This window comes from Carcharhinus amblyrhynchos, chromosome 3, assembly GCF_965287045.1.
Source record: "Carcharhinus amblyrhynchos chromosome 3, sCarAmb.v2.hapA, whole genome shotgun sequence".
Classification (NCBI taxonomy): Eukaryota; Metazoa; Chordata; class Chondrichthyes; order Carcharhiniformes; family Carcharhinidae; genus Carcharhinus; species Carcharhinus amblyrhynchos.
Genome location: NC_137326.1, coordinates 1,611,747 through 1,639,713, shown reverse-complemented (window position 1 = coordinate 1,639,713; position 27,967 = coordinate 1,611,747). Strand labels below are relative to the sequence as shown.

At 49.3% G+C, this 27,967-nt stretch overlaps 1 protein-coding gene across 1 annotated transcript in view; it reads left to right on the top strand.

Annotated features, from left to right (window-relative positions):
* The window catches only part of LOC145362743 (sodium- and chloride-dependent creatine transporter 1-like), a 119,899-nt gene that overhangs the window by 31,347 nt on the left and 60,585 nt on the right, over positions 1–27,967 (top strand). The window contains exons 3-5 of the mRNA XM_080218603.1: positions 6,684–6,815; positions 7,951–8,215; positions 17,410–17,542. Coding sequence (XP_080074729.1) covers positions 6,684–6,815; positions 7,951–8,215; positions 17,410–17,542 — 530 coding nt within the window. The remainder of the gene's footprint in view (positions 1–6,683; positions 6,816–7,950; positions 8,216–17,409; positions 17,543–27,967) is intronic.

Sequence of the window (27,967 nt, the reverse complement as noted above, 5' to 3'; positions counted from 1 at the left end):
CCCACCCCAGTCCAATGCCAGCATCTCTACATCATTGCGAATTTACTGAGCAGGGAAACTGAGCCTTCCATAGCCTCCCATCCATTGACTTTGTCTACACTTCCCACTGCCTTGGCAAAGCAGCCGGTATAATTGAGGACCCCACACAGCCCCGGACATTCTCCCTTCCACCTTCTTCCATCGGGAAAAAGATACAAAAGTCTGAGGTCACGTACCAACCGACTCAAGAACAGCTTCTTCCCTGCTGCTGTCAGACTTTTGAATGGACCTGTCTCCCATTAAGTTGATCTTTCTCTTCACCCTCGCTACAACTGTTACAATACATTCTGCACTCTTTCCTTCTCTATGAACGGTATGTTTTGTCTTATACCGTGCAAGAAACAATACTTTTCACTGTGTTAATACATGCGACAATAATAAATCAGATCTAATGAAATGAGCTGGCAAATGGTTGGTGCAATGAGCAAACTCGACTTTTCATCTCTCAATTCCCCCAGAGTTCAGGGATCGGCCGATTACTCCATGGGATAAAGTCAGAGAGCCGGTGCAGAGGCTGAGAATACTGGAGACAAGGTTTTATTTATAATCTTACTGAGAACAGCCAGTCGTGCACTTTGCCAGCTCACTGACTTTCTCTGCATTTAATCTTGGAGCGATTGCCACGTCAAACTGTTGCTGCCGACCCACAAACCACAGCCACAGTGTGTGGTTCAGTGGATTGGCCATGGTAAATGTGTGCACTGATGGGGAGAGGGTGGGGCAGGGGGCCTGGGTAAAATACTCCGTCAGACAGTCAGTGCAGACTCACTCTGCTGCACTGTAGAGATTCTGTGATTCTGTAACGTTTAACAAACCACCACCTCTGAGATAAATCGCTGTTAAATGAATGACATTGCATGTTGTGAATGGCAGATATCTGAGTGATATCTCTTTGTGGTAATTGCCCCTTTATGGGGAACACAGCAGAGTAAGGATCACCTGGTTAGGATAACCAGTCAGGACTCAGAGCAGGGAATCACACCAGGAGAGGAGTTGTCTCCGGCAGACTCGGGTTTGAGGAAGTCCCAGAGCATTTTGACTGTCCTCTCGGTCACCTCCTCACCGCAGAGCTCTGTCCAGAGTGGATATTTTGGGATTCTGGTGCCAGGGATGTGAGCGACGGGTCACGCCCAATGCAATTGGTTCTTGGGATCAGCTTCTCATTGCTGACATGTTTTTTGGGGAGGGCAATGCTATTGGGCCGTTTATTAGGTGGGTCTTGCTCTGGTTTTGCCAGGCCTGCTGAACCGTGCACCTTATTCTGTCACAGCACTGTGAGTGACAGACTTCCTCACTTTACTGATTGGCCCTCTGGTCACAGTCTTCACATATTAGCACAAAATAATCACTGCAAGGTAACTGAGACACACACTGACGGCTGGGTTAATATTACAGACTACTCCCTGCTGCCTAAACATCAAGGAGGATCCCATTGATAACAACCTGCACAATGTCACCACTGACACAAATCAATAAATCAATATAGATTAATGATTCGGATGAGGGAACAAAATGTAACATCTCAAAGTTTGCAGATGATACCAAGTTGGGTGGGAGGGTGAACTGCGACGGGGATGCAGAGATCCTTCAGAATGATCTGGACAGGTTGGGTGAGTGGGTTAATCAATGGCAGATTCAGTATAATTTGGATAATTGTGATGTTATTCACTTTGGAAGCATAAACAAGAAGGCAGATTACTATCTGAATGGCTGTAAATTGGGAGGGGGAGTGCAGAGGGACCTGGGTGTCCTTGTGCACCAGTCACTGAAGGTAAGCGCGCAGGTGCAGCAGGAAATAAAGAAGGTAAATGGTATATTGGCTTCATTGTGAGAGGTTTTGAGTACAGGAGCAGAGATGTGTTGTTGCAATTATACAGGGGCCTTGGTGAGGCCACACCTAGAGTATTGTGTGCAGTTTTGGTCTCCTTTTCTGAGGAAGGATATTCTTGTTCTCGAGGGAATGAAGCGAAGGTTTACCAGGCTGATTCTGGGGATGGTGGGACTGATGTATGAGGAGAGATTGACTAGGTTAGGATTGTTTTCACTGGAGTTCAGACGAATGAGGGGGGAATCTCATAGAGACTTATAAAATTCTAACAGGACTCGACAGGGGAGATGCAGAGAGGACGTTCCCGATGGTGGGGGGAGTCCAGAACCAGGGGGTCACAGTCTGAGGATTCAGGGTAGGCCATTTAGGACAGAGGTGAGGAGACATTTCTTCACCCAGAGAGTGGTCCACAGGGAGCGGTCTGTGGGCAGAGCACAGCATAACTGAATATAAAACTAACTTACCTTGGGGATCCACGGCCTAGTATGCAGGGAGTGGTGAGAGGGCGGAGCAGTGTGTAACTGTGAGTATAAGACTAGCTTACCCATAAAGGTGATTGGCGGTTGCAGGTCACATTTGCCTAAGTGCAGTCACTGTGACCAGAAGGTAGTTTGTGAAGGAGCTGCTGCGAAGGGACAGTTAAACCCCAAACACGACTTCAGTGTTTTGCCCCCTCTCTTCTCTAACCAAAAAAAAAGTCAGCAGGGAGACCACAAGCAAAGGAAAGGTGAGTTGCAACATTTTTATCCGTGTAAGGGCAGTATGGCAGCTAGGGTAGTGGCATGCTCCTCCTGCCAGATGTGGGCAATTATGGAGCAATCTAGAATCCCTGACAACTTTGTCTGCAGAAAGTGTGTCTAATTGCAGTTCCTCACAAACCGCATCATTTGGTTGGAGCAGCAGGTGGATGCACTGCGGGGCACACAGGAGGCAGAGAGTGTGATAGACACTAGTTACAGGGAGGTTATCACACCACAGGCTCAGGCAGGTAGATGGTGACTTCCAGGAGAGAGAGGCAGGTAGTGCGGGAGCCTCCTGTGTCTATTCCCCTTTCAAACAGGTATATCATTTTGGATGCTGCTGACAGGGATAGCCTCTCAGGGGGAGATACCAGCAGTAGCCAGGGCTGTGACACCACAGCTGGTTCTGCTGTGGGAAAGGGTCAGGCAAACAGCAAGCGAACAGCAGTAATAGGGGCTCACGAGTTAGAGGCACGAACAGGCGTTTCTGTGGCCACAATCGAGAGTCCAGGATGGCGTGTTGCCTTCTTGGTGCCACAATCAAGGAAGTCTCTGAGTGATTGCAGGACGTCTTAAGGGGGAGGGTGAGCAGCCAGAGGTTGTGGTACATATTGGTACCAACGTCATAGGTGGGAAAAAGGATGAGATCCTGAAATGTGAATGTAGAGAGTTAGGCAGAAGGCTAACGTACAGAACATCAAAGGTAGTAATTTCAGGACTACTACTGATACCACGTGCTAGTAAGAGTAGGAATAGGAGGGTTAGGCAGATGAATGCCTGGCTTGAGAGCCTGTGCAGGGGGCAGGGATTTAGATTTTTGTATCATTGGGATCTTTTCTGGGGAAGGGGTGTCCTGATTACATTTGAACTGGAGGGGGACTAACACCCTGGTGGGGAGAGTTGCTAGAGCCACTCAGGAGAGTTTAAACTAGTTTGGCAGGGGTGTGGGATCCAAAGCAGTAGGGAGACGGAAGTGAAGTTTAAGGACAGCATGGAAGTTAAAAAAAGCACATTAATTAGTAAAGGGAGTGTCAGTAATCCTAGTAAGAAGTCTCACAACACCAGGTTAAAGTCCAACAGGTTTAATTGGTCAGTGCTGAGGGAGTGCTGCACTGTCAGAGGGTCAGTACTGAGGTAGTGCCGCACTGTCAGAGGGTCAGTGCTGAGGGAGTGCCGCACTGTCAGAGGGTCAGTGCTGAGGGAGTGCCGCACTGTCAGAGGGTCAGTACTGAGGGAGTGCCGCACTGTCAGAGGGTCAGTGCTGAGGGAGTGCCGCACTGTCAGAGGGTCAGTGCTGAGGGAGTGCCGCACTGTCAGAGGGTCAGTGCTGAGGGAGTGCCGCACTGTCAGAGGGTCAGTGCTGAGGGAGTGCCGCACTGTCAGAGGGTCAGTGCTGAGGGAGTGCCGCACTGTCAGAGGGTCAGTGCTGAGGGAGTGCCGCACTGTCAGAGGGTCAGTGCTGAGGGAGTGCTGCATTTTCAATGAATAGTACCATTGGTCAGTAAATCAAATCCAAATACTCCCCAAGCTACAAGATCTTCACGGGTCATCAGCATTACTCCCGTCAGGCTGGAGCTGAGCCATGTGATGTTTTGGGTTTCTGCACATACACAGATACACAGATAGGTGTTGGCCTCCATCTTGCATCGACGAGTCTGTGGAAAGTACAGGTGAATTCAGTCTACTCAGCAACTCTTACAGAGCACAGAGGCTTCCAGCAGTTTTAATCAAAGCTTCTCAAATGACAAAGATTTCAAGCAGTGATTTAGAAAAGATTATTTCCAGTGTTTGGACGAGAGGTTGGTTAATACACAGAGAGTGTTGGGAGTGTGGAATGAGCTGCCAGATGAAGTGGTAAATGTGGGGTCACTTTTAACATTTAAGAAAAACTTGGACAGGTACATGGACGAGAGGGTGTGGAGGGATATGGTCCAGGTACAGGTCGGTGGGACTAGGCAGAAAAATGGTTCGGCACAGACAAGAAGGGCCTAAAGGCCTATTTCTGAGCTGTAATGTTCTATGGTTCTAAAATGGTCATGTATCGAGAGAGACAGAGACAAACAAAAGAGTGGCGGAAAATTCTTTGCACTAACCTATTGGAACATGAAAGGATTTTCCACACAGAGTGTCTGAGATTCAGATTCTTCAAATCTTCAGCAAATACCAGGAAATAAAAAGCAGCAACACATTTCAGAAGGCTGTTCGCATCAATGTTTGAGATTGGGAATGATACAGAGTTCTGATTTATTATACACTCCACCTGGAGGTTTGCCCACCATCCTGACTTGGAAATATATCGCCGTTCCTTCACTATCACTGGGTAGAAATCCTGGAACTCCCTCCCCTAACTGCACTGTGGGTGTACCTACACTACATGGACTGCAGCGATTCGAGAAGGCAGCTCACCATCACCTTCTCAAGGGGTAATTAGGGATGGGCAGTGAATACTGGACTAGCCAGCAACACCCATATCCCATAAAACAAAGCACCAAAGGGTTTTGAGTGCTACTTGTTCGAAGGCGGATGGTAAATGTCTTCACCCCCTGAACCTCAAGGAGCAGAAATAGAACAACTTTTACTAAAATATTAGCCAGTGCCTGCCGGTAGCTAATTGACCAGTTTAATTGGGTTATTCTTAGAAAATGAATGAACAGAAAGCAGTTTTCACCTGAAGTTGAAGTATTTAACCCACAAAACCCGACCTCTTCCTGTTTACTGATTGAATCATTCTGTTAATTAATTCTATTTGAATGTAAGGAAGCAGTGATTTGTTGGAGTTGTGATGGGGATTTAACCCGACAGGTTACAGTAAAACTCCTTGCCAGAGTTCCCAGCTTCAGCTGCGTTCTAGCCGAGAATAAAGATAAGAAATCTGATGGATTGCTGCTCACAGCTGATTGAACAGGAGCAGCTGCTCTGACCTATCACATATTGATGTGGAAATGGTCAGGAACGTGGGGCCTCATTTAACTGGGCCCTTTTTTATATTGGGTGGAAATTGGAAGAGGATTGAAACACCTCCGTGATGTCTGAGAGTTACTGCCAGTGATCCATGTCCTGAAATTAAACAGTCACATTCCTCTGAGGGAGAGTAACTCCAGGATTCTCCTCCTTATCATTTCTCACAGGCTGTCCCCTTTTCAAAATTCAACCAGATTTCTTCCCTCCAACAAACTGGTTCCAGAACACAATCATCCTCCCACTCGGTCACCGTCTCAGCCAGTTCAAAGCACTTGTCCCCTCTCAGCAATGCCAGTGGGCCAGGGGAGATGGACTACAGAAACTGCCAACTGTCACTGACCCTCCAACACCTCAAATCTCAGAGAGTGAGGAGAGAGGCCATTCAGCCCAATATACCTGTGCTAATTCCAGGAGATAATTGTCCAGTTAATCCCTCCCCTCAATCTTTCTCTTCAGCTTTTCATATTTAAATCTGGTCCATTTGTGAAAGTTTGGATTGGCATCTTCTATTTTAGTAAAAAGCCTGACAACACCAGGTTTAAGTCCAACCGATTTATTTGATAGTAAACTCACAAGTTTTTGTGGTTGGATTTAAACCTGGTGTTGTCAGACTTTTTACTAAAATAGAAGCACTTCCCGCTGCCTCGGCAAAGCTGCCAGCATAGTAAGAACCCCACACACCCCGGACATTCTCTCTTCCACCTTCTTCCGTCAGGAAAAAGATACACAAGTCTGAGGTCCCGTACCGACCGACTCAAGAACAGCTTCTTCCCTGCTGCTGTCAGACTTTTGAATGGACCTACCTCGCATTAAGCTGATCTTTCTCTACACCCTCGCTGTGACTGTAACACTACATTCTCCTTCCCCTCTCTATGAACGGTATGCTTTGTCTGTAAAGCGAGCAAGAAACAATACTTTTCACTGTATCCCAATACATGTGACAATAATAAATGTAATCAAATCGAATCACATCAAATCAAATCAAATCAGATCATGAATTAACCCTATCTTGTTGCAGAAAACTGCAGAAATCTGAAAGAAAGATGATCTCAGACCTGCAAATTGATGATTTGAAGAATAACCCAGTGTTTTCTCTGTTCTTTATATCTTCACAGGAGTCTTCCTTATCCCTTATTTACTGATTGTTTTGGTGGGAGGAATCCCCGTGTTTTTTTTAGAGATTGCATTGGGGCAATTCATGAAACAGGGGGGCATTGGTGCATGGAACATCGCGCCTCTCTTCAAAGGTGAGAAAGTAATTGTATAAACTGTGTGTTTTATTTCATTCAGGGTTTTATTTGTGTGCATGAGACAGAGAGATGACCAGACAGAAAGGGAAATTAGGGATGGGAAGATGGAGATTTAGATCAGGGAAGCAAAGAGAAAGAAAGAGATAGAGATCGAGAGAAAAAACAGAGAAGGAAGGAGAAGGGGAGAGAGACAAACACATCCCAGTGTTCCTTCTGATCAGTCTTCTAGAATATTCTAAAATGTCTAGTTGACATCATGAATGCTGGATAAATATAACTTGATATGGTTCATGTGTTGGGATATTATGGCTTATATGTTATAGAGTCATTGAGGTTTACAGCATGGAAACAGGCCCTTCAGCCCAACTTATCCATGCTGCCCTTTTTTTTTCAAATTCCTGAGCTAATCCCAATTGCCCGCATTTGGCCCATATCCTTCTATATCCATCATACCTATATAACTATTTAAATGCTTTTTAAAATTCAAAATTGTACCCGCCTCTACTACGACCTCTGGCAGCTCGTTCCAGACACTCACCACCCTGTGTGTGAAAAAATTCCCCCCTTTGGACCCTTTTGTATCTCTCCCCTCTCACCTTAAACCTATTCCCTCTAGTTTTAGACTCCCCTACCTTTGGGAAACGATATTGACTATTTAGCTGATCTGTGCCCCTCATTATTTTATAGACCTCTATAAGATCATCCCTCAGCCTCCTACACTCCAGAGAGGCTGCTGTTTTCCCACAGCAGGGAAGGAGGCCATTTGGCCCTTTGTGCCTAAGATGATGCTAGCTCTTCTCCAATAGAGAGTGACTCTGCCCTTGCTTCCAATACTGGCTAATCCCATTATCCTAACCCTCTCCCTGTGTCCTGGAGCCCAGACACATCCGCACTCATTCATTTCTTCCTTAGGGCTGTGGAATTGTGGAAACCTCCCACTCACTCACCCTATAAGCTGCAGGATTGGAGAGGTTTGACATTTTTAATGATTACATTGCCTTTTCCATTCCGTGATGCTGTGCTGCATTGTGGGGCAGCATTGGGCATCTTACACAAGATTAGCCTCATCAACCAATCACAGAATGAGCTTGCTTTCTGAAAGAATTCTTCATCTCTCTTTCATCTTTTGCAGGTTTGGGCTTTGCGTCAATGGTGATAGTGTTTTTCTGTAACACGTACTATATCATGGTGCTTGCATGGGGCTTATATTATCTCATCCATTCCTTCACCAATAATCTTCCTTGGGCAACATGTGGAAACTCATGGAACACTCCAGAATGCACCGAAGTCTTCCGGCATGACCAGTGCCACAACGGGACCATTGTGAACTCCACCGCCTCCAACATTAGCTGTAGTGAGCTGGTGGACAAGCGTTCCCCCATCATTGAATTCTGGGAGTAAGTCTGAAAACTCCATGTTCAACTCAAAGTGAACTTGCCTATCATCTCCAAACATCACTCTGCTTTCTTCATCATTTCAACTTATGCAAAAACTATTAATGCAAAGAAAATAATTTATCATCAATAAACAGTCAGAGCCATTGATAACATTCCCAGGACAGGCACAGTACAGGGTTAGATACAGAGTAAAGCTCCCTCTACACTGTCCCCCATCAAACACTCCCAGGACAGGTACAGCACGGGGTTAGATACAGAGTAAAGCTCCCTCTACACTGTCCCCCATCAAACACTCCCAGGACAGGTACAGCACGGGGTTAGATACAGAGTAAAGCTCCCTCTACACTGTCCCCATCAAACACTCCCAGGACAGGTACAGCACAGGGTTAGATACAGAGTGAAGCTCCCTCTACACTGTCCCCATCAAACACTCCCAGGACAGGTACAGCACGGGGTTAGATACAGAGTGAAGCTCCCTCTACACTGTCCCCCATCAAACACTCCCAGGACAGGTACAGCATGGGGTTAGATACAGAGTAAAGCTCCCTCTACAGTGTCCCCATCAAACACTCTCAAGCACATGGATGCTATGTGTGGAGATATTATAGAGATTGTAGGTTCAAGAGATTAATAAACTGCCTGTTAATCCTTCCAACGATTCCTTGGTATTAGCCCAGGGTAGAAACAATGTGTGAAGATATAGAACAACAGAAATCATTAAGGTTAGTGGATTGGCCCATTACAATTTAGATGTCAATGTTACATTTGACTTTACCTCCAGAAGTTACAAAAATAAAGAGATAAAAATATAGTACAGTAAAGGAATTTATTTATTAGTGCCACAAGTAGGCTTACATTAACACTGCAATGAAGTTAGTGTGAAAATCCCCTGGTTGCCACACTCGGGTGCTGTTTGGGTACACTGAGTGAGAATTTAGCACGGCCAATGCACCGTAACCAGCACGTCTTTCAGACTGTGGGAGGAATCTGGAGCACCCAGAGGAAACCCACACAGACATGGGGTAAATGTGCAAATGCCACACAGTGACCCAAGGCAGGAATTGAAACAGCTGCACCAATCTCTTATACCATTAATATCCCACCCAGTCTAATCCCACTCTCCCCCTCACTCCCCACACCCTTTAATATCCCACTCATCATAGAGTCTTAGAGCTTTACGGAATTGAAGCAGGCCCTTCGGCCCAAGTTTTCCATGAAGCCCTTTTTTTTCAAATCCCTAAGCTCATTCCAATGGCCCACATTTGGCCCATATCCCTCTATACCCATCTTACCCATGTAACTGTCTAAATGCTTTTTAAAAGGCAAAATTTTACCCGCCTCTACTACTGCCTCTGACAGCTTGTTCCAGACACTCACCACCCTCTGTGTGAAAAATTGCCCCTCTGGACACTTTTGTATCTCTCCCCTCTCACCTTAAACCTGTGCCCTCTAGCTTTAAACTCCCCTACCTTTGGGAAAAGATATTGACTATCTCGCTGATCTGTGCCCCTCATTATTTTATAGACCTCTATAAGATCACCCCTCAGCCTCCTACACCCCAGAGAAAAGAGTCCAAATCTATCCAGCCTCTCCTTATAACTCAATCCATCAAGTCCTGGTAGCATCCCAGTAAATATTTTCTGCATTCTTTCTAGTTTAATAATATCCTTTCTATAATAGGGTGACCAGAATTGTACACAGTATTCCAAGTGTAGCCTTACCAATGTCTTGTACAACTTCAACAAGACGTCCCAACTCCTGTATTCAATGTTCTGACTGATGAAACCAAACATGCCGAATGCCTTCTTCACCACTCTGTCCACCTGTGACTCCACTTTCAAGGAGCTATGAACATGTACCCCTAGATCTCTTTGATCTGTAACTCTCCCCAACGCCCTACCATTAACTGAGTAAGTCCTGCCCTGGTTCAATCTACCAAAATGCATCACCTCGCATTGTCTAAATTAAACTCCATTTACCATTCGTCAGCCCACTGACCCAATTGATCAAGATCCTGTTGCAATTGGAGATAACTTTCTTCACTGTCACTATGCCACCAATCTTGGTGTCATCTGCAAACTTACTAACCATGCCTCCTATATTCTCATCCAAATCATTAATATAAATGACAAATAACAGTGGGCCCAGCACTGATCCCTGAGGCACACCACTGGTCACAGGCCTCCAGTTTGAAAAACAACTCTCTACAACCACTCTCTGGCTTCTGTCAAGAAGCCAATTTTGTATCCATTTAGATACCTCACCCTGGATCCCATGAGATTTAACCTTATGCAACAACCTACCATGAGGTACCTTGTCAAAGGCCTTGCTAATGTCCATGTAGACAACATCAACTGCACTGCCCTCATCTACCTTCTCAGTTACCCTTTCAAAAAACTCAAATTTGTGAGACATGATTTTCCACTCACAAAGCCATGCTGACTGTCCCTAATCAGTCCTTGTGTCTCTAAATGCCTGTAGATCCTGTCTCTCAAAATACCTTCCAACAATTTACCCACCACAGATGTGAGGCTCACTGGCCTGTAGTTCCCAGGCTTTTCCCTGCAGCCCTTTTTAAACAAAGACACAACATTTGCCACTCTCCAGGTTTCAGGCACCTCATCTGTGACTATCAATGATCCAAATATCTGGGCTAAGGGACCTCCAGTTTCCTCTCTAGCCTCCCACAATGTCTTGGGATACACTTCATCAGGACCCGGGGATTTATCTACCTTGATGCGCTTTAGAACATAAGAACATAAGAAATAGGAGCAGGAGTAGGCCATCTAGCCCTTCGAGCCTGCCCCGCCATTCAATAAGATCATGGCTGATCTGTCGTGGCTCAGTGTCACATTCCCGCCCTCTCCCCATAACCCTTAATCCCCTCTCTTATCAAAAACCCATCAACCCGCGTCTTAAAAATATTTAGCGAGGCAGCCTCCACCACTTCAACGGGCAGAGAATTCCAGAGATTCACCACCCTTTGAGTGAAGAAGTTCTTCCTCAACTCCGTTCTAAACCGCCCCCCTTTTGTCTTGAGGCTGTGCCCCCTAGTCCTACTGTCTTTTCTGAGCGGGAAGAGTCTTTCCACCTCTATCCTATCCATCCCATTCATCATCTTATACGTCTCAATGAGATCTCCCCTCATTCTTCTAAACTCTAACGAGTACAAGCCTAGTTTATTCAGCCTCTCCTCATAGCTCAACCCCCTCAACTCCGGTATCAGCCTAGTAAACCTCCTCTGCACTCTCTCCAAGGCCAAAATATCCTTGCGTAAGTACGGCGCCCAAAACTGCACACAGTACTCCAGCTGCGGCCTCGCCAATGCCCTATACAGCTGCAGCAAGACCTCCCTACTTTTATATTCAATCCCCCTCGCTATGAAGGCCAGCATCCCATTCGCCTTCCTGACCACCTGCTGCACCTGCAGGCTGGGTTTTTGCGACTCATGCACAAGGACCCCGAGGTCCCTCTGCACCGTCGCCTGCTGCAGTTTTTCACCACGTAAGTAATAATCCTTCCTACCATTATTCCTACCAAAGTGGACCACCTCACACTTGCCAACATTAAATTCCATTTGCCTGTTCCTGGCCCATTCGCCCAGCCTATCTATCTATTAAGGTTTCCAGCACCTCCTTCTCTGTAATATGTACACTCCTCAAGACATCACTATTTATTTCCCCAAGTTCCCTAATATCCATGCTTTTTTCAACAGTAAATACTGATAAGAAATATTCATTTCGGATCTCACCCATCTCTTATGGATCTGCACATAGATGACCTTGTTGATCCTTAAGAGGCCCTACTCTCTCCCTTGTTACTCTTTTGCCCCTTAATGCATTTGTAGAAGTTCTTTGGATTCCCCTTTACCTTATCTGCCAAAACAATATTGTGTCCCCCTTTTGCCCTCCTGATTTCTCTCTTAACTCTACTCCTATACCCCCTATTTTCTTTAAGGATTCACTTGATCCCAGCTGCCTATGCATATCATGTGCCTCCTTCTTCTTCATGACCAGGGCCTCAATATCCCGAGTCATCCAGGGTTCCCTATTCTGCCAGCCTTGCCTTTCACTCTAGGTGGAATTTGTTTACCCTGAACCCTGGTTAACACACTTTTGAAAACCTCCCACTTACCAGACATCCCTTTGCCTTCCTATAGACTCCCCCAATTAACTTTTGAAAGTTCCTGCCTGATACCATCAAAATTGGCCATGTCCCAATTTAGAATTTTAACTTTTAGGCCAGACCTATCATTCTGCATAGCTATCCTAAAACCAATAGGATTATGGTCACTGGTCCCAAGGTGAATCCTCACTAACACTTCTGTCACCTGCCCAGTCTAATCCCACTCTCCCCCTCACTCCCCGCACCCTTTAATATCCCACCCAGTCTAATCCCACTCTCCCCCCTCACTCCCCGCACCCTTTAATATCCCACCCAGTCTAATCCCACTCTCCCCCTCACTCCCCGCACCCTTTAATATCCCACCCAGTCTAATCCCACTCTCCCCCTCACTCCCCGCACCCTTTAATATGCCACCCAGTCTGATCCCACTCTCCCCCTCACTCCCCGCACCCTTTAATATCCCACCCAGTCTAATCCCACTCTCCCCCTCACTCCCCGCACCCTTTAATATCCCACCCAGTCTAATCCCAAACTCCCCCTCACTCCCCGCACCCTTTAATATCCCACCCAGTCTAATCCCACTCTCCCCCTCACTCCCCGCACCCTTTAATATCCCACCCAGTCTAATCCCAAACTCCCCCTCACTCCCCACACCCTTTAATATCCCACCCAGTCTAATCCCAAACTCCCCCTCACTCCCCGCACCCTTTAATATCCCACCCAGTCTAATCCCACTCTCCCCCTCACTCCCCGCACCCTTTAATATCCCACCCAGTCTAATCCCAAACTCTCCATCACTCCCCGCACCCTTTAATATCCCACCCAGTCTAATCCCACTCTCCCCCTCACTCCCCGCATCCTTTAATATCCCACCCAGTCGAATCCCACTCTCCCCCTCACTCCCACACACTTTAATATCCCACCCAGTCTAATCCCACTCTCCCCCTCACTCCCCACACCCTTTAATATCCCACCCAGTCTAATCCCACTCTCCCCCTCACTCCCCGCACCCTGTAATATCCCACCCAGTCTAATCCCACTCTCCCCCCTCACTCCCCGCACCCTTTAATATCCCACCCAGTCTAATCCCACTCTCCCCATCACTCCCTGCATCCTTTAATATCCCACCCAGTCTAATCCCACTCTCCCCCTCACTCCCCGCACCCTTTAATATCCCACCCAGTCGAATCCCACTCTCCCCCTCACTCCCCGTACCCTTTAATATCCCACCCAGTCTAATCCCACTCTCCTCCCTCACTCCCCGCACCCTTTAATATCCCACCCAGTCTAATCCCACTCTCCCCCCTCACTCCCTGCATCCTTTAATATCCCACCCAGTCGAATCCCACTCTCCCCCTCAGTCCCCGTACCCTTTAATATCCCACCCAGTCTAATCCCACTCTCCTCCCTCACTCCCCGCACCCTTTAATATCCCACCCAGTCTAATCCCACTCTCCCCCTCAATCCCTGCATCCTTTAATATCCCACCCAGTCTAATCCCACTCTCCCGCCTCGCTCCCCGCACCCTTTAATATCCCACCCAGTCTAATCCCACTCTCCCCCCTCACTCCCCGCACCCTTTAATATCCCACCCAGTCTAATCCCACTCTCCCCCCTCACACCCCGCATCCTTTAATATCCCACCCAGTCTAATCCCACTCTCCCCCCTCACTCCCCGCACCCTTTAATATCCCACCCAGTCTAATCCCACTCTCCCCCTCACTCCCACACACTTTAATATCCCACCCATTCTAATCCCACTCTCCCCCTCACTCCCTGCATCCTTTAATATCCCACCCAGTCTAATCCCACTCTCCCCCTCACTCCCCGCCCCCTTTAATATCCCACCCAGTCTAATCCCACTCTCCCCCCTCACACCCCGCACCCTTTAATATCCCACCCAGTCTAATCCCACTCTCCCCCCTCACTCCCCGCACCCTTTAATATCCCACCCAGTCTAATCCCACTCTCCCCCTCACTCCCCGCACTCTTTACTATCCCACCCAGTCTAATCCCACTCTCCGCCTCACTCCCCGCATCCTTTAATATCCCACCCAGTCTAATCCCACTCTCCCCCTCACTCCCTGCACCCTTTAATATCCCACCCAGTCTAATCCCACTCTCCCCCCTCACTCCCCGCACCCTTTAATATCCCACCCAGTCTAATCCCACTCTCCCCCTCACTCCCCGCACCCTTTAACATCCCACCCAGTCTAATCCCACTCTCCCCCTCACTCCCCGCACCATTTAATATCCCACCCAGTCTAATCCCACTCTCCCCACTCACTCCCCGCACCCTTTAATATCCCACCCAGTCTAATCCCACTCTCCCCCTCACTCCCTGTACCCTTTAATATCCCACCCAGTCTAATCCCACTCTCCGCCTCACTCCCCACACCATTTAATATCCCACCCAGTCTAATCCCACTCACCCCCTCACTCTCCGCACCCTTTAATATCCCACCCAGTCTAATCCCACACTCCCCCTCACTCCCCGCATCCTTTAATATCCCACCCAGTCTAATCCCACTCTCCCCCTCACTCCCCGCATCCTTTCATATCCCACCCACTCTAATCCCACCCTCCCCCCTCACTCCCCACACCCTTTAATATCCCACCCAGTCTAATCCCACCCTCCCCCCTCACTCCCCGCACCCTTTAATATCCCACCCAGTCTAATCCCACTCTCCCCCCTCACTCCCCGCACCCTTTAATATCCCACCCAGTCTAATCCCACCCTCCCCCCTCACTCCCCACACCCTTTAATATCCCACCCAGTCTAATCCCACTCTCCCCCCTCACTCCCCACACCCTTTAATATCCCACCCAGTCTAATCCCACTCTCCCCCCTCACTCCCCGCACCCTTTAATATCCCACCCAGTCTAATCCCACTCTCCCCCCTCCCTCCCCGCACCCTTTAATATCCCACCCAGTCTAATCCCACTCTCCCCCTCACTCCCCGCACCCTTTAATATCCCACCCAGTCTAATCCCACTCTCCCCATCACTCCCTGCATCCTTTAATATCCCACACAGTCTAATCCCACTCTCCCCCTCACTCCCCGCACCCTTTAATATCCCACCCAGTCGAATCCCACTCTCCCCCTCACTCCCCGTACCCTTTAATATCCCACCCAGTCTAATCCCACTCTCCCCCTGACTCCCTGCATCCTTTAATATCCCACCCAGTCTAATCCCACTCTCCCGCCTCGCTCCCCGCACCCTTTAATATCCCACCCAGTCTAATCCCACTCTCCCCCCTCACTCCCCGCACCCTTTAATATCCCACCCAGTCGAATCCCACTCTCCCCCCTCACACCCCGCATCCTTTAATATCCCACCCAGTCTAATCCCACTCTCCCCCCTCACTCCCCGCACCCTTTAATATCCCACCCATTCTAATCCCACTCTCCCCCTCACTCCCTGCATCCTTTAATATCCCACCCAGTCTAATCCCACTCTCCCCCTCACTCCCCGCCCCCTTTAATATCCCACCCAGTCTAATCCCACTCTCCCCCCTCACTCCCCGCACCCTTTAATATCCCACCCAGTCTAATCCCACTCTCCCCCCTCACTCCCCGCACCCTTTAATATCCCACCCAGTCTAATACCACTCTCCCCCCTCACTCCCCGCACCCTTTAATATCCCACCCAGTCTAATCCCACTCTCCCCCTCACTCCCCGCACTCTTTACTATCCCACCCAGTCTAATCCCACTCTCCGCCTCACTCTCCGCATCCTTTAATATCCCACCCAGTCTAATCCCACTCTCCCCCTCACTCCCTGCACCCTTTAATATCCCACCCAGTCTAATCCCACTCTCCCACCTCACTCCCCGCACCCTTTAATATCCCACCCAGTCTAATCCCACTCTCCCCCTCACTCCCCGCACCCTTTAACATCCCACCCAGTCTAATCCCACTCTCCCCCCTCACTCCCCGCACCATTTAATATCCCACCCAGTCTAATCCCACTCTCCCCACTCACTCCCCGCACCCTTTAATATCCCACCCAGTCTAATCCCACTCTCCCCCTCACTCCCTGTACCCTTTAATATCCCACCCAGTCTAATCCCACTCTCCGCCTCACTCCCCACACCATTTAATATCCCACCCAGTCTAATCCCACTCACCCCCTCACTCTCCGCACCCTTTAATACCCCACCCAGTCTAATCCCACTCTCCCCCTCACTCCCTGTACCCTTTAATATCCCACCCAGTCTAATCCCACTCTCCCCCTCACTCCCCGCACCCTTTAATATCCCACCCAGTCTAATCCCACTCTCCCCCTCACTCCCCGCACCCTTTAATATCCCACCCAGTCTAATCCCACTCTCCCCCTCACTCCCCGCACCCTTTAATATCCCACCCAGTCTAATCCCACTCTCCCCCTCACTCCCTGTACCCTTTAATATCCCACCCAGTCTAATCCCACTTTCCCCCTCACTCCCCGCACCTTTTAATATCCCACCCAGTCTAATCCCACTCTCCCCCTCACTCCCCGCACCCTTTAATATCCCACCCAGTCTAATCCCACTCTCCCCCTCACTCCCCGCACCCTTTAATATCCCACCCAGTCTAATCCCACTCTCCCCCTCACTCCCCGTACCCTTTAATATCCCACCCAGTCTAATCCCACTCTCCCCCTCACTCCCCGCACCCTTTAATATCCCACCCAGTCTAATCCCACTCTCCCCCTCACTCCCCGCATCCTTTAATATCCCACCCAGTCTAATCCCACTCTCCCCCCTCAGTCCCCACACCCTTTAATATCCCACCCAGTCTAATCCCACTCTCCCCCCTCACTCCCCACACCCTTTAATATCCCACCCAGTCTAATCCCACTCTCCCCCCTCACTCCCCACACCCTTTAATATCCCACCCAGTCTAATCCCACTCTCCCCCTCACTCCCCGCATCCTTTAATATCCCACCCAGTCTAATCCCACTCACCCCCTCACTCCCCGCATCCTTTAATATCCCACCCAGTCTAATCCCACTCTCCCCCTCACTCCTCACATTGTTGAAGCGATTTTTTGGAGGATTGAAACTGTTTCATTCACATTTTCAGGAGGAAAGTGTTGAGAATCTCAGTTGGAATTGATCACCTGGGAACCATCAATTGGCAGATGCTTCTGTGCGTCCTCGCCACCTGGATCATTGTGTATTTCTGCATCTGGAAAGGTGTGAAGTCAACAGGGAAGGTATGAATCAACCCAGCTCACCTGAATCCCCACTCACTGTGTCCCTTCGTCAAGGTGATGGCAACTGTACAGCAGTGTGTGTGGGACCTGTACCCCAGTGAGAGTCGGTGTGTGCGGGACCCGTACCCCAGTGAGAGTCAGTGTGTGTGGGAGCCGTACCCCAGTGAGAGTCAGTGTGTGTGGGGGACCCGTACCCCATTGAGAGTCAGTGTGTGTGTGGGACCCGTACCCCAGTGAGAGTCAGTGTGTATGTGTGGGACCCGTACCCCAGTGAGAGTCAGTGTGTGTGGGACCCGTACCCCAGTGAGAGTCAGTGTGTGTGGGACCCATACCCCAGTGAGAGTCAGTGTGTGTGGGACCCGTACCCCAGTGAGAGTCAGTGTGTGTGGGACCCGTACCCCAGTGAGAGTCAGTGTGTATGTGTGGGACCCGTACCCCAGTGAGAGTCAGTGTGTGTGGGACCCGTACCCCAGTGAGAGTCAGTGTGTATGTGTGGGACCCGTACCCCAGTGAGAGTCAGTGTGTGTGGGACCCATACCCCAGTGAGAGTCAGTGTGTGTGGGACCCGTACCCCAGTGAGAGTCAGTGTGTGTGGGACCCGTACCCCAGTGAGAGTCGGTGTGTGTGGGACCCGTACCCCAGTGAGAGTCAGTGTGTATGTGTGGGACCCGTACCCCAGTGAGAGTCAGTGTGTGTGGGACCCGTACCCCAGTGAGAGTCAGTGTGTATGTGTGGGACCCGTACCCCAGTGAGAGTCAGTGTGTGTGGGACCCGTACCCCAGTGAGAGCGAGTGTGTGTGGGACCCGTACCCCAGTGAGAGTCAGTGTGTGTGGGACCCGTACCCCAGTGAGAGTCAGTGTGTGTGGGGGACCCGTACCCCAGTGAGAGTCAGTGTGTGTGGGAGCCGTACCCCAGTGAGAGTCAGTGTGTGTGGGACTCGTACCCCAGTGAGAGTCAGTGTGTGTGAGAGCCGTACCCCAGTGAGAGTCAGTGTGTGTGGGACCCGTACCCCAGTGAGAGTCAGTGTGTATATGTGGGACCCGTACCCCAGTGAGAGTCAGTGTGTGTGAGAGCCGTACCCCAGTGAGAGTCAGTGTGTGTGGGACCCGTACCCCAGTGAGAGTCAGTGTGTATATGTGGGACCCGTACCCCAGTGAGAGTCAGTGTGTGTGGGACCCGTACCCCAGTGAGAGTCAGTGTGTGTGGGACCCGTACCCCAGTGAGAGTCAGTGTGTATATGTGGGACCCGTACCCCAGTGAGAGTCAGTGTGTGTGGGACCCGTACCCCAGTGAGAGTCAGTGTGTGTGGGACCCGTACCCCAGTGAGAGTCAGTGTGTGTGGGACCCGTACCCCAGTGAGAGTCAGTGTGTGTGGGAGCCGTACCCCAGTGAGAGTCAGTGTGTATGTGTGGGACCCGTACCCCAGTGAGAGTCAGTGTGTGTGGGACCCGTACCCCAGTGAGAGTCAGTGTGTGTGGGACCCGTACCCCAGTGAGAGTCAGTGTGTGTGGGACCCGTACCCCAGTGAGAGTCAGTGTGTGTGGGACCCGTACCCCAGTGAGAGTCAGTGTGTATATGTGGGACCCGTACCCCAGTGAGAGTCAATGTGTGTGGGACCCGTACCCCAGTGAGAGTCAGTGTGTGTGGGACCCGTACCCCAGTGAGAGTCAGTGTGTATATGTGGGACCCGTACCCCAGTGAGAGTCAGTGTGTGTGGGACCCGTACCCCAGTGAGAGTCAGTGTGTGTGGGACCCGTACCCCAGTGAGAGTCAGTGTGTATATGTGGGACCCGTACCCCAGTGAGAGTCAGTGTGTGTGGGAGCCGTACCCCAGTGAGAGTCAGTGTGTATGTGTGGGACCCGTACCCCAGTGAGAGTCAGTGTGTGTGGGACCCGTACCCCAGTGAGAGTCAGTGTGTGTGGGACCCGTACCCCAGTGAGAGTCAGTGTGTGTGGGACCCGTACCCCAGTGAGAGCCAGTGTGTATGTGTGGGACCCGTACCCCAGTGAGAGTCAGTGTGTGTGGGACCCGTACCCCAGTGAGAGTCAGTGTGTGTGGGACCCGTACCCCAGTGAGAGTCAGTGTGTGTGGGACCTGTACCACAGCGAGAGTCAGTGTGTGTGGGACCCGTACCCCAGTGAGAGTCAGTGTGTGTGGGACCTGTACCACAGTGAGAGTCAGTGTGTGTGGGACCTGTACCACAGTGAGAGTCAGTGTGTGTGTGGGACCCGTACCCCAGTGAGAGTCAGTGGGTGTGGGACCCCTAACCCATTGAGAGTCTGTTTGTTGGACCCGTACCCCAGTGAGAGTCAGTGTATTTGGAACCTATACCCTACTGCGTGTGAAACAGTAACCCAGTGAGATTTCCATCACATTCTCAGACAGTGCATTCCAGATCCTAACCACCTGCTGTTTGAATCTGTTTCCACCACACTCTCAGACAGTACTGTTATTTGTATTAATGATTTGGACGAGAATATAGGAGGCATCTTTAGTAAGTTCCCAGATGACAACGAGATTGATGGTATCCTAGACAGTGGAGACAGTTATCTCGGATTGCAACGGGATCTTGATTGATTGAGCCAGTGGGCTGACGAATTTCAGGTGGAGTTTAAGTTAGATAAATGCGAGGTGATGCATTTTGGTACATTGAACAAGGGCAAGATTTACTCAGTTAATGGTAGGGCATTGGGAAGTGTTACAGAACAAAGAGATCTAGGGGTACATGTTCTTAGCTCCTTGGAAGTGGAGTCACAGGTGGACAGGGTGGTGAAGAAGGCATTCGGCATGTTTGGTTTCATTGGTCAGAACATTGAATACAGGAGTTGGGACGTCTTGTTGAAGTTGTACAAGACATTGGTAAGGCCGCACTTGGAATACTGTGTACAGTTCTGATCACCTTATTATGGAAAGGATGTTATTACACTAGAAAGAGTGCAGAAGAGATTTACTAGGATGCTACCGGGACTTGATGGATTGAGTTATAAGGAGAGGCTGGATAGACTGGGACATTTTTCTCTGGAGTGTGAAAGGTTCAGGGGTGATCTTATAGAGGTCTAGAAAATAATGAGGGGCACAGACAAGGTAAATAATCAATATCTTTTCCCAAAGGTAGGGGAGTCTAAAACTAGAGGGCATAGGTTTAAGGTGAGAGGGGAGAGATACACAAGTGTCCAGATGAGTAATATTTTCACACAGAGGGTGGTGAGTATCTGGAACAAGTTGCGAGGGGTAGCAGTAAAGGCAAGTACAATATTGTCTTTTAAAAAGCATTCAGACAGTTACATGGGTATAAAGGGATAGGGGCCAAATGCGGGCAATTGGGATTAGCTTCGGGGTTTGATAAAAAGGTGACATGGACAAATCAGGCTGAAGGGCCTGTTTCCATGCTGTGAATCTCTGTGATTCTATGACTCTTCTACATTCCAGATCCTAACCACTCGCTGTGTGAATCTGTCTCCATGTGGAGATGCTGGCGTCGGACTGGGGTAAACACCTGGTGTTGTCAGACTTCTTACTGAATCCATCTCCACCACACTCTCAGACAGTACATTCTAGATCCTAACCACTCGCTGTGTGAATCTATCTCCACCACACTCTCAGACAGTACATTCCAGATCCTAATCATCGCTGTGTGAATCTGTCTCCACCACACTCTCAGACAGTACATTCCAGATCCTAACCACTCGCTGTGTGAATCTGTCTCCACCACACTCTCAGACAGTACATTCCAGATCCTAACCACTCACTGTGTGAATCTGTCTCCACCACACTCTCAGACAGTACATTCCAGATCCTAACCACTCGCTGTGTGAATCTGTCTCCACCACACTCTCAGACAGTGCATTCTAGATCCTAACCACTCACTGTGTGAATCTGTCTCCACCACACTCTCAGACAGTACATTCCAGATCCTAACCACTCACTGTGTGAATCTGTCTCCACCACACTCTCAGACAGTACATTCCAGACCCTAACCACTCGCTGTGTGAATCTGTCTCCACCACACTCTCAGACAGTGCATTCCAGATCCTAACCACTCACTGTGGGAATCTGTCTCCACCACACTCTCAGACAGTACATTCCAGATCCTAACCACTCACTGTGGGAATCTGTCTCCACCACACTCTCAGACAGTACATTCCAGATCCTAACCACTCACTGTGGGAATCTGTCTCCACCACACTCTCAGACAGCGCATTCAAGTGCACTTAGAGGTGATAATTATAGGACGGATGTCAGAGGGAGGTTGTTTACTCAGAGGGTGGTAAGGGCGTGGAATGCCCTGCCTGCAGCAGTTGTGGACTCGTCAACTTTAAGGGCATTCAAATGGTCATTGGATAAGTATATGGATAATATTGGAATAGTTTAGGTTAGAGGGTCATTAGATTGGTTCCACTGGTCGGCGCAACATCGAGGGCCAAAGGGCCTGTACTGCATTGTAATGTTCTACGTTCTATGTTCCAGATCCTAACCACTCACTGTGTGACTCTGTCTCCACCACACTCTCAGACAGTACATTCCAGATCCTAACCATTCACTGTGCGAATCTCTCTCCACCACACTCTCAGACAGTACATTCCAGATCCTAACCATTCACTGTGTGACTCTGTCTCCACCACACTCTCAGACAGTACATTCCAGATCCTAACCACTCGCTGTGTGACTCTGTCTCCACCACACTCTCAGACAGTACATTCCAGATCCTAACCATTCACTGTGTGAATCTGTCTCCACCACACTCTCAGACAGTACATTCCTGATCCTAACCACTCGCTGTGTGAATCTGTCTCCACCACACTCTCAGACAGTACATTCCTGATCCTAACCACTTGCTGTGTGAATGTTTTTCCTCATGTCTCTGTTGCTTCTTTTGCCAATTACCTTGAATCTGTGTCCTGTCTTTCTCGATCCCTGCACCAATGGGAACAGATTCTACTTCTCTGCTCTGTCTGGAACGCTCATGGTTTTGAAGATAGAACATTACAGGGCAGTACCGGCCCTTTGGTCCTTGATGTTGCACTGACCTGTGAAACCAATCGAAAACCCATCTAACCTACAGTATTCCAATATCAACCATGTGTTTATCCAATGACCATTTAAATGCCGTTAATGTTGGCGAGTCCACTACTGCTGCAGGCAGGGCATTCTGCGCCCTTATTAATCTCTGAGTAAAGAACCTACCACTGACATCTGTCCTATATCTATCACCCCTCAATTTAAAGCTATGTCCCCTCATGTTAGCCATCTCCATCCGAGGGAAAAGGCTCTCACTGTCCACCCAATCTAATCTTCTGATCATCTTGTATGCCTCTATTAAGTCACCTCTTAAGCTTCTCTGTAACAAAAACAGCCTCAAGTCCCTCAGCCTTTCCTCATAAGACCTTCCCACCATACCAGGCAACATCCTGGTAAACCTCCTCTGCACCCTTTCCAATGTCTCCACATCTTTCTTATAATGCGGCGACCAGAACTGTACACAATACTCCAAGTGCGGCCGCACCAGAGTTTTGTACAGCTGTAACATGATCTCACGGCTCCGAAATTCAATCCCTCTACCAATAAAAGCTAACACACCGTACGCCTTCTTAACAACCTTATCAACATCTGTGTCAAGTCGTCTCTCAGCCAAAGAAAATAGTCCAATTTCTCCAATCCATCTTCATCACAGAGGTTCCTCATCCCGGGATCCATGCTGTGAATCTTTCCTGCATTCTCTCCATTTCCTACACATCCTTCCTAAAGTGTGCTGCCCACAGCTCAGCACAATACTCTGACTGAGGCTGATCGAGTGACTTATACAAATTCACCATCATCTCCTTGCTCTTATTCTCTTTGTTTGTGGGGCATGGGCATCGCTGGCTGGCCCATATTTATTACCCGTCCCTAGTTGCCCTTGAGAAGGTGGTGGTGATCTGCCTTCTTGAATCGCTGCAGTCCACGTGCTGTGGGTTGACCCACAATGCCATTAGGGAGAGAATTCCAGGATTTTGACCCAGCGACTGCAAAGGAACGGTGATAATATTTTCATGTCAGGATAGTGAGTGAGTTTTAAGGGAAGCTCGAGTTGGGGGTGTTCCCATGTATTTGCTGCCCTTGTCCTTCTAGATGGAAGTGGTGGTGGGTTTGGAAGGTGCTGTCTTAGGAACCTTGGTAAGTTCCTCCAATGCATCTTGTAGATAGTACACACTGCTGCTACTGAGCGTCGGTGGTGGAGAGAGTAGTTCTTTGTAGATGTGATGCCAATCAAGCGGAGCTGTATGTGCTGGATGGTGTTGAGCTTCTTGAGTGTGGTTGGAGCTGCACCCATCCAGGCAAGTGGGGAGTATTCCATCACACTCCTGACTTGTGCCTTGTAGATGGTGGATAGGCTTTGGAGAGTCAGGAGGTGAGTTACTCACTGCAGGATTTCCAGCCTCTGACCTGCTCTAGTAGCCACTGTCTGTATGTGATGAGTCCAGTTGAGTTTCTGGTCAATGGTAACCCTCAGGATGTTGACAGTGGGGGATTCAGTGATGGTTATACCATTGAACATCAAGGGGCGGTGGTTAGAGTGTTTTTTGCTGGTGATGGTCATTACTTGGCATGTATGTGGCACGAATGTTACTTGCTACTTGTCAGCCCAAGCCTGGATATTGTCCAGATCTTGTTGCATTTGAAAATGGACCGCTTCAGTATCTGAGGAATTGTGAATGGTGCTGAACATTGTGCAATCATCGACAAACATGCCCGCTCCTGACCTTTTGGTGGAGTGAAGGTCATTGATGAAGCAGCTCACACACACACACACACTCACACACACACACACACACACTCACACACACACACACACACTCACACACACACACTCACACACACACACTCACACACACACACACACACGCACTCACACACACATACTCGCACACACACACACACACACACACACACACACACACACATACTCGCACTCACACACATGCACTCACACACACACACACACACGCACACACACACACACATACTCGCACTCACACACATGCACTCACACACACACACACACACACGCACACACACACATACTCGCACTCACACACATGCACTCACACACACACACACACACACGCACACACACACACACATACTCGCACTCACACACATGCACTCACACACACACACACACACATACTCGCACTCACACACACACACACACACACGCACACACACACATACTCGCACTCACACACACACACACACACACACGCACACACACACACACATACTCGCACTCACACACATGCACTCACACACACACACACACACACGCACACACACACACACATACTCGCACTCACACACATGCACTCACACACACACACACACACGCACACACACACACACATACTCGCACTCACACACATGCACTCACACACACACACACACATACTCGCACTCACACACACACACACACACGCACACACACACATACTCGCACTCACACACATGCACTCACACACACACACAAGCACTCACACACACACACACACGCACTCACACACACACACTCATACACAAGCACTCACACACACACTCACACACACACTCACACTCACAAGCACACACACACGCACTCACACACACACTCACACTCACACTCACACACACACACACACAAGCACTCACACATGCACACACACTCACACACAAGCACTCATACACGCACACACACTCACACACAAGCACTCACACACGTACACTCACACACAAGCACTCACACACGCACTCACACACACACTCACACTCACACACACACAAGCACACACACACGCACTCACACACACACACACTCACACACACACACACTCACACACACACACACTCACACACAAGCACTCACACACACACACACTCACACACAAGCACTCACACACACACTCACACTCACACACGCACACACACACGCACTCACACACACACACACACAAGCACACACACACGCACTCACACACACACACTCACACTCACACACACACACAAGCACTCACACATGCACACATACTCACACACAAGCACTCATACACGCACACACACTCACACACGCACACACACACACACAAGCACTCACACACGCACACACACACAAGCACTCACACACGCACTCACACACGCACTCACACACGCACTCACACACACACACACACTCACACACAAGCACTCACACACACCCACACACACTCGCACTCACACACACACACTCACACACACACACACTCACACACAAGCACTCACACACGCACTCACACACGCACTCACACACACACACACACACACTCACACACACACACACTCACACACAAGCACTCACACACGCACTCACACACGCACTCACACACGCACTCACTCACACACACACACACTCACACACAAGCACTCACACACACCCACACACACTCGCACTCACACACACACACTCACACACACACACGCACTCACACACATGCACAAACACACACACATGCACTCACACACGTACTCACACACACACACGCGCACTCACACACACGCACTCACACACACACACATGCGCACTCACACACACACAGGCACACGCACACTCACACACACACACTCACACACACACACGCACTCACACACATGCACAAACACACACACATGCACTCACACACGTACTCACACACACACACATGCACTCACACACACGCACTCACACACACACATGCACTCACACACACGCACTCACACACACACACGCGCACTCTCACACACACACACGCACACTCACACACACATGCACACACACACACACACGCACTCACTCACACGCACACTCAGACACACACACTCACACACACTCACACACACACACGCGCACTCTCACACACACACACGCACACTCACACACACATGCACACACACACTCACACGCACTCACACACACGCACTCACACACACTCAGACACACGCACTCACACACACACACGCGCACTCTCACACACACACACGCACACTCACACACACATGCACACACACACTCACACGCACTCACACACACGCACTCACACACACTCAGACACACGCACTCACACACACACACGCACATTCACACACAAGTACTCACACACGCACTCACATGCACACTCACACAGACACACACGCACACACACACACACACACGCACTCACACACGCGCACTCACACACGCACATGCATACTCACACACACACTCACACTCACACATGCACTCACACACACGCGCACTCACACACACACACACGCACTCACACGCACACACACGCGCACACTCACACATACACACACACGCACTCACTCACGCGCATTCACACACACACGCACACACACACACACACAGGCACACACACACATGCACTCACACACACACACGCACACTCACACACGCACACTCACACACACACACTCACATACACTCACACACACACTCACACACACACTCACATACACACACACACTCACACACACACACACTCTCACACACAGACAAACACGCTCTCTCTGACATGTATGAAATGAATGACCACATTCCACTATATCCAGGCCAATAAAAGTATTTTTGTATTTTAGCTTGAGTTTTCCTCACTCCTAAGTAACCCCCTACTTGTGCCTCATGAGCTACTCTCTACACCTCCTTTCTATAACCCACAGGTAATACCACTTGATGAACGTCTGCCCGTCCTTCATCCACCAAAATGTGTAAAGGTCTCCACTTCCTCATTAAGGCATTATTTCTACTGTCATAACACTCTGGTATACACTCAGATTCTTCTTCTCAGCATGTTTTTGAACACAACTACTTTATCTCTGCATCTTTCAGTTGTAATTCTGCCAACTTTCCTGAACCAAAGATATCCACTTCACCTTCGAATTGTTCTTGCTCTTCATCAACTGTCTGGTCAAAGCTCTGACAAAGTGTCATCCAGACTCGAAACCTTCGTTCTATTCTCTCTCCACAGATGCTGTCAGACCCACTGAGATTTTCCAGCATTTTCTGTTTTTGGTCAAAGATTCCTTCTAATAACTGAACCTGAGTCTTCTTGTCTTTACTCTTTGAATCCTCCTCCTGTCTCAGCCCGTGGCATTGTTGTCAAGGACAGTAGGACTAGGGGGCACAGCCTCAAGACAAGGGGGGGGGCGGTTTAGAACGGAGTTGAGGAGGAACTTCTTCACTCAAAGGGTGGTGAATCTCTGGAATTCTCTACCCGTTGAAGTGGTGGAGGCTGCCTCGCTAAATATTTTTAAGACGCGGGTTGATGGGTTTTTGATGAGAAAGGGGATTAAGGGTTATGGGGAGAGGGCGGGAAAGTGGAACTGAGCAGCGACAGATCAGCCATGATCTTATTGAATGGCGGGGCAGGCTCGAAGGGCTAGATGGCCTACTCCTGCTCCT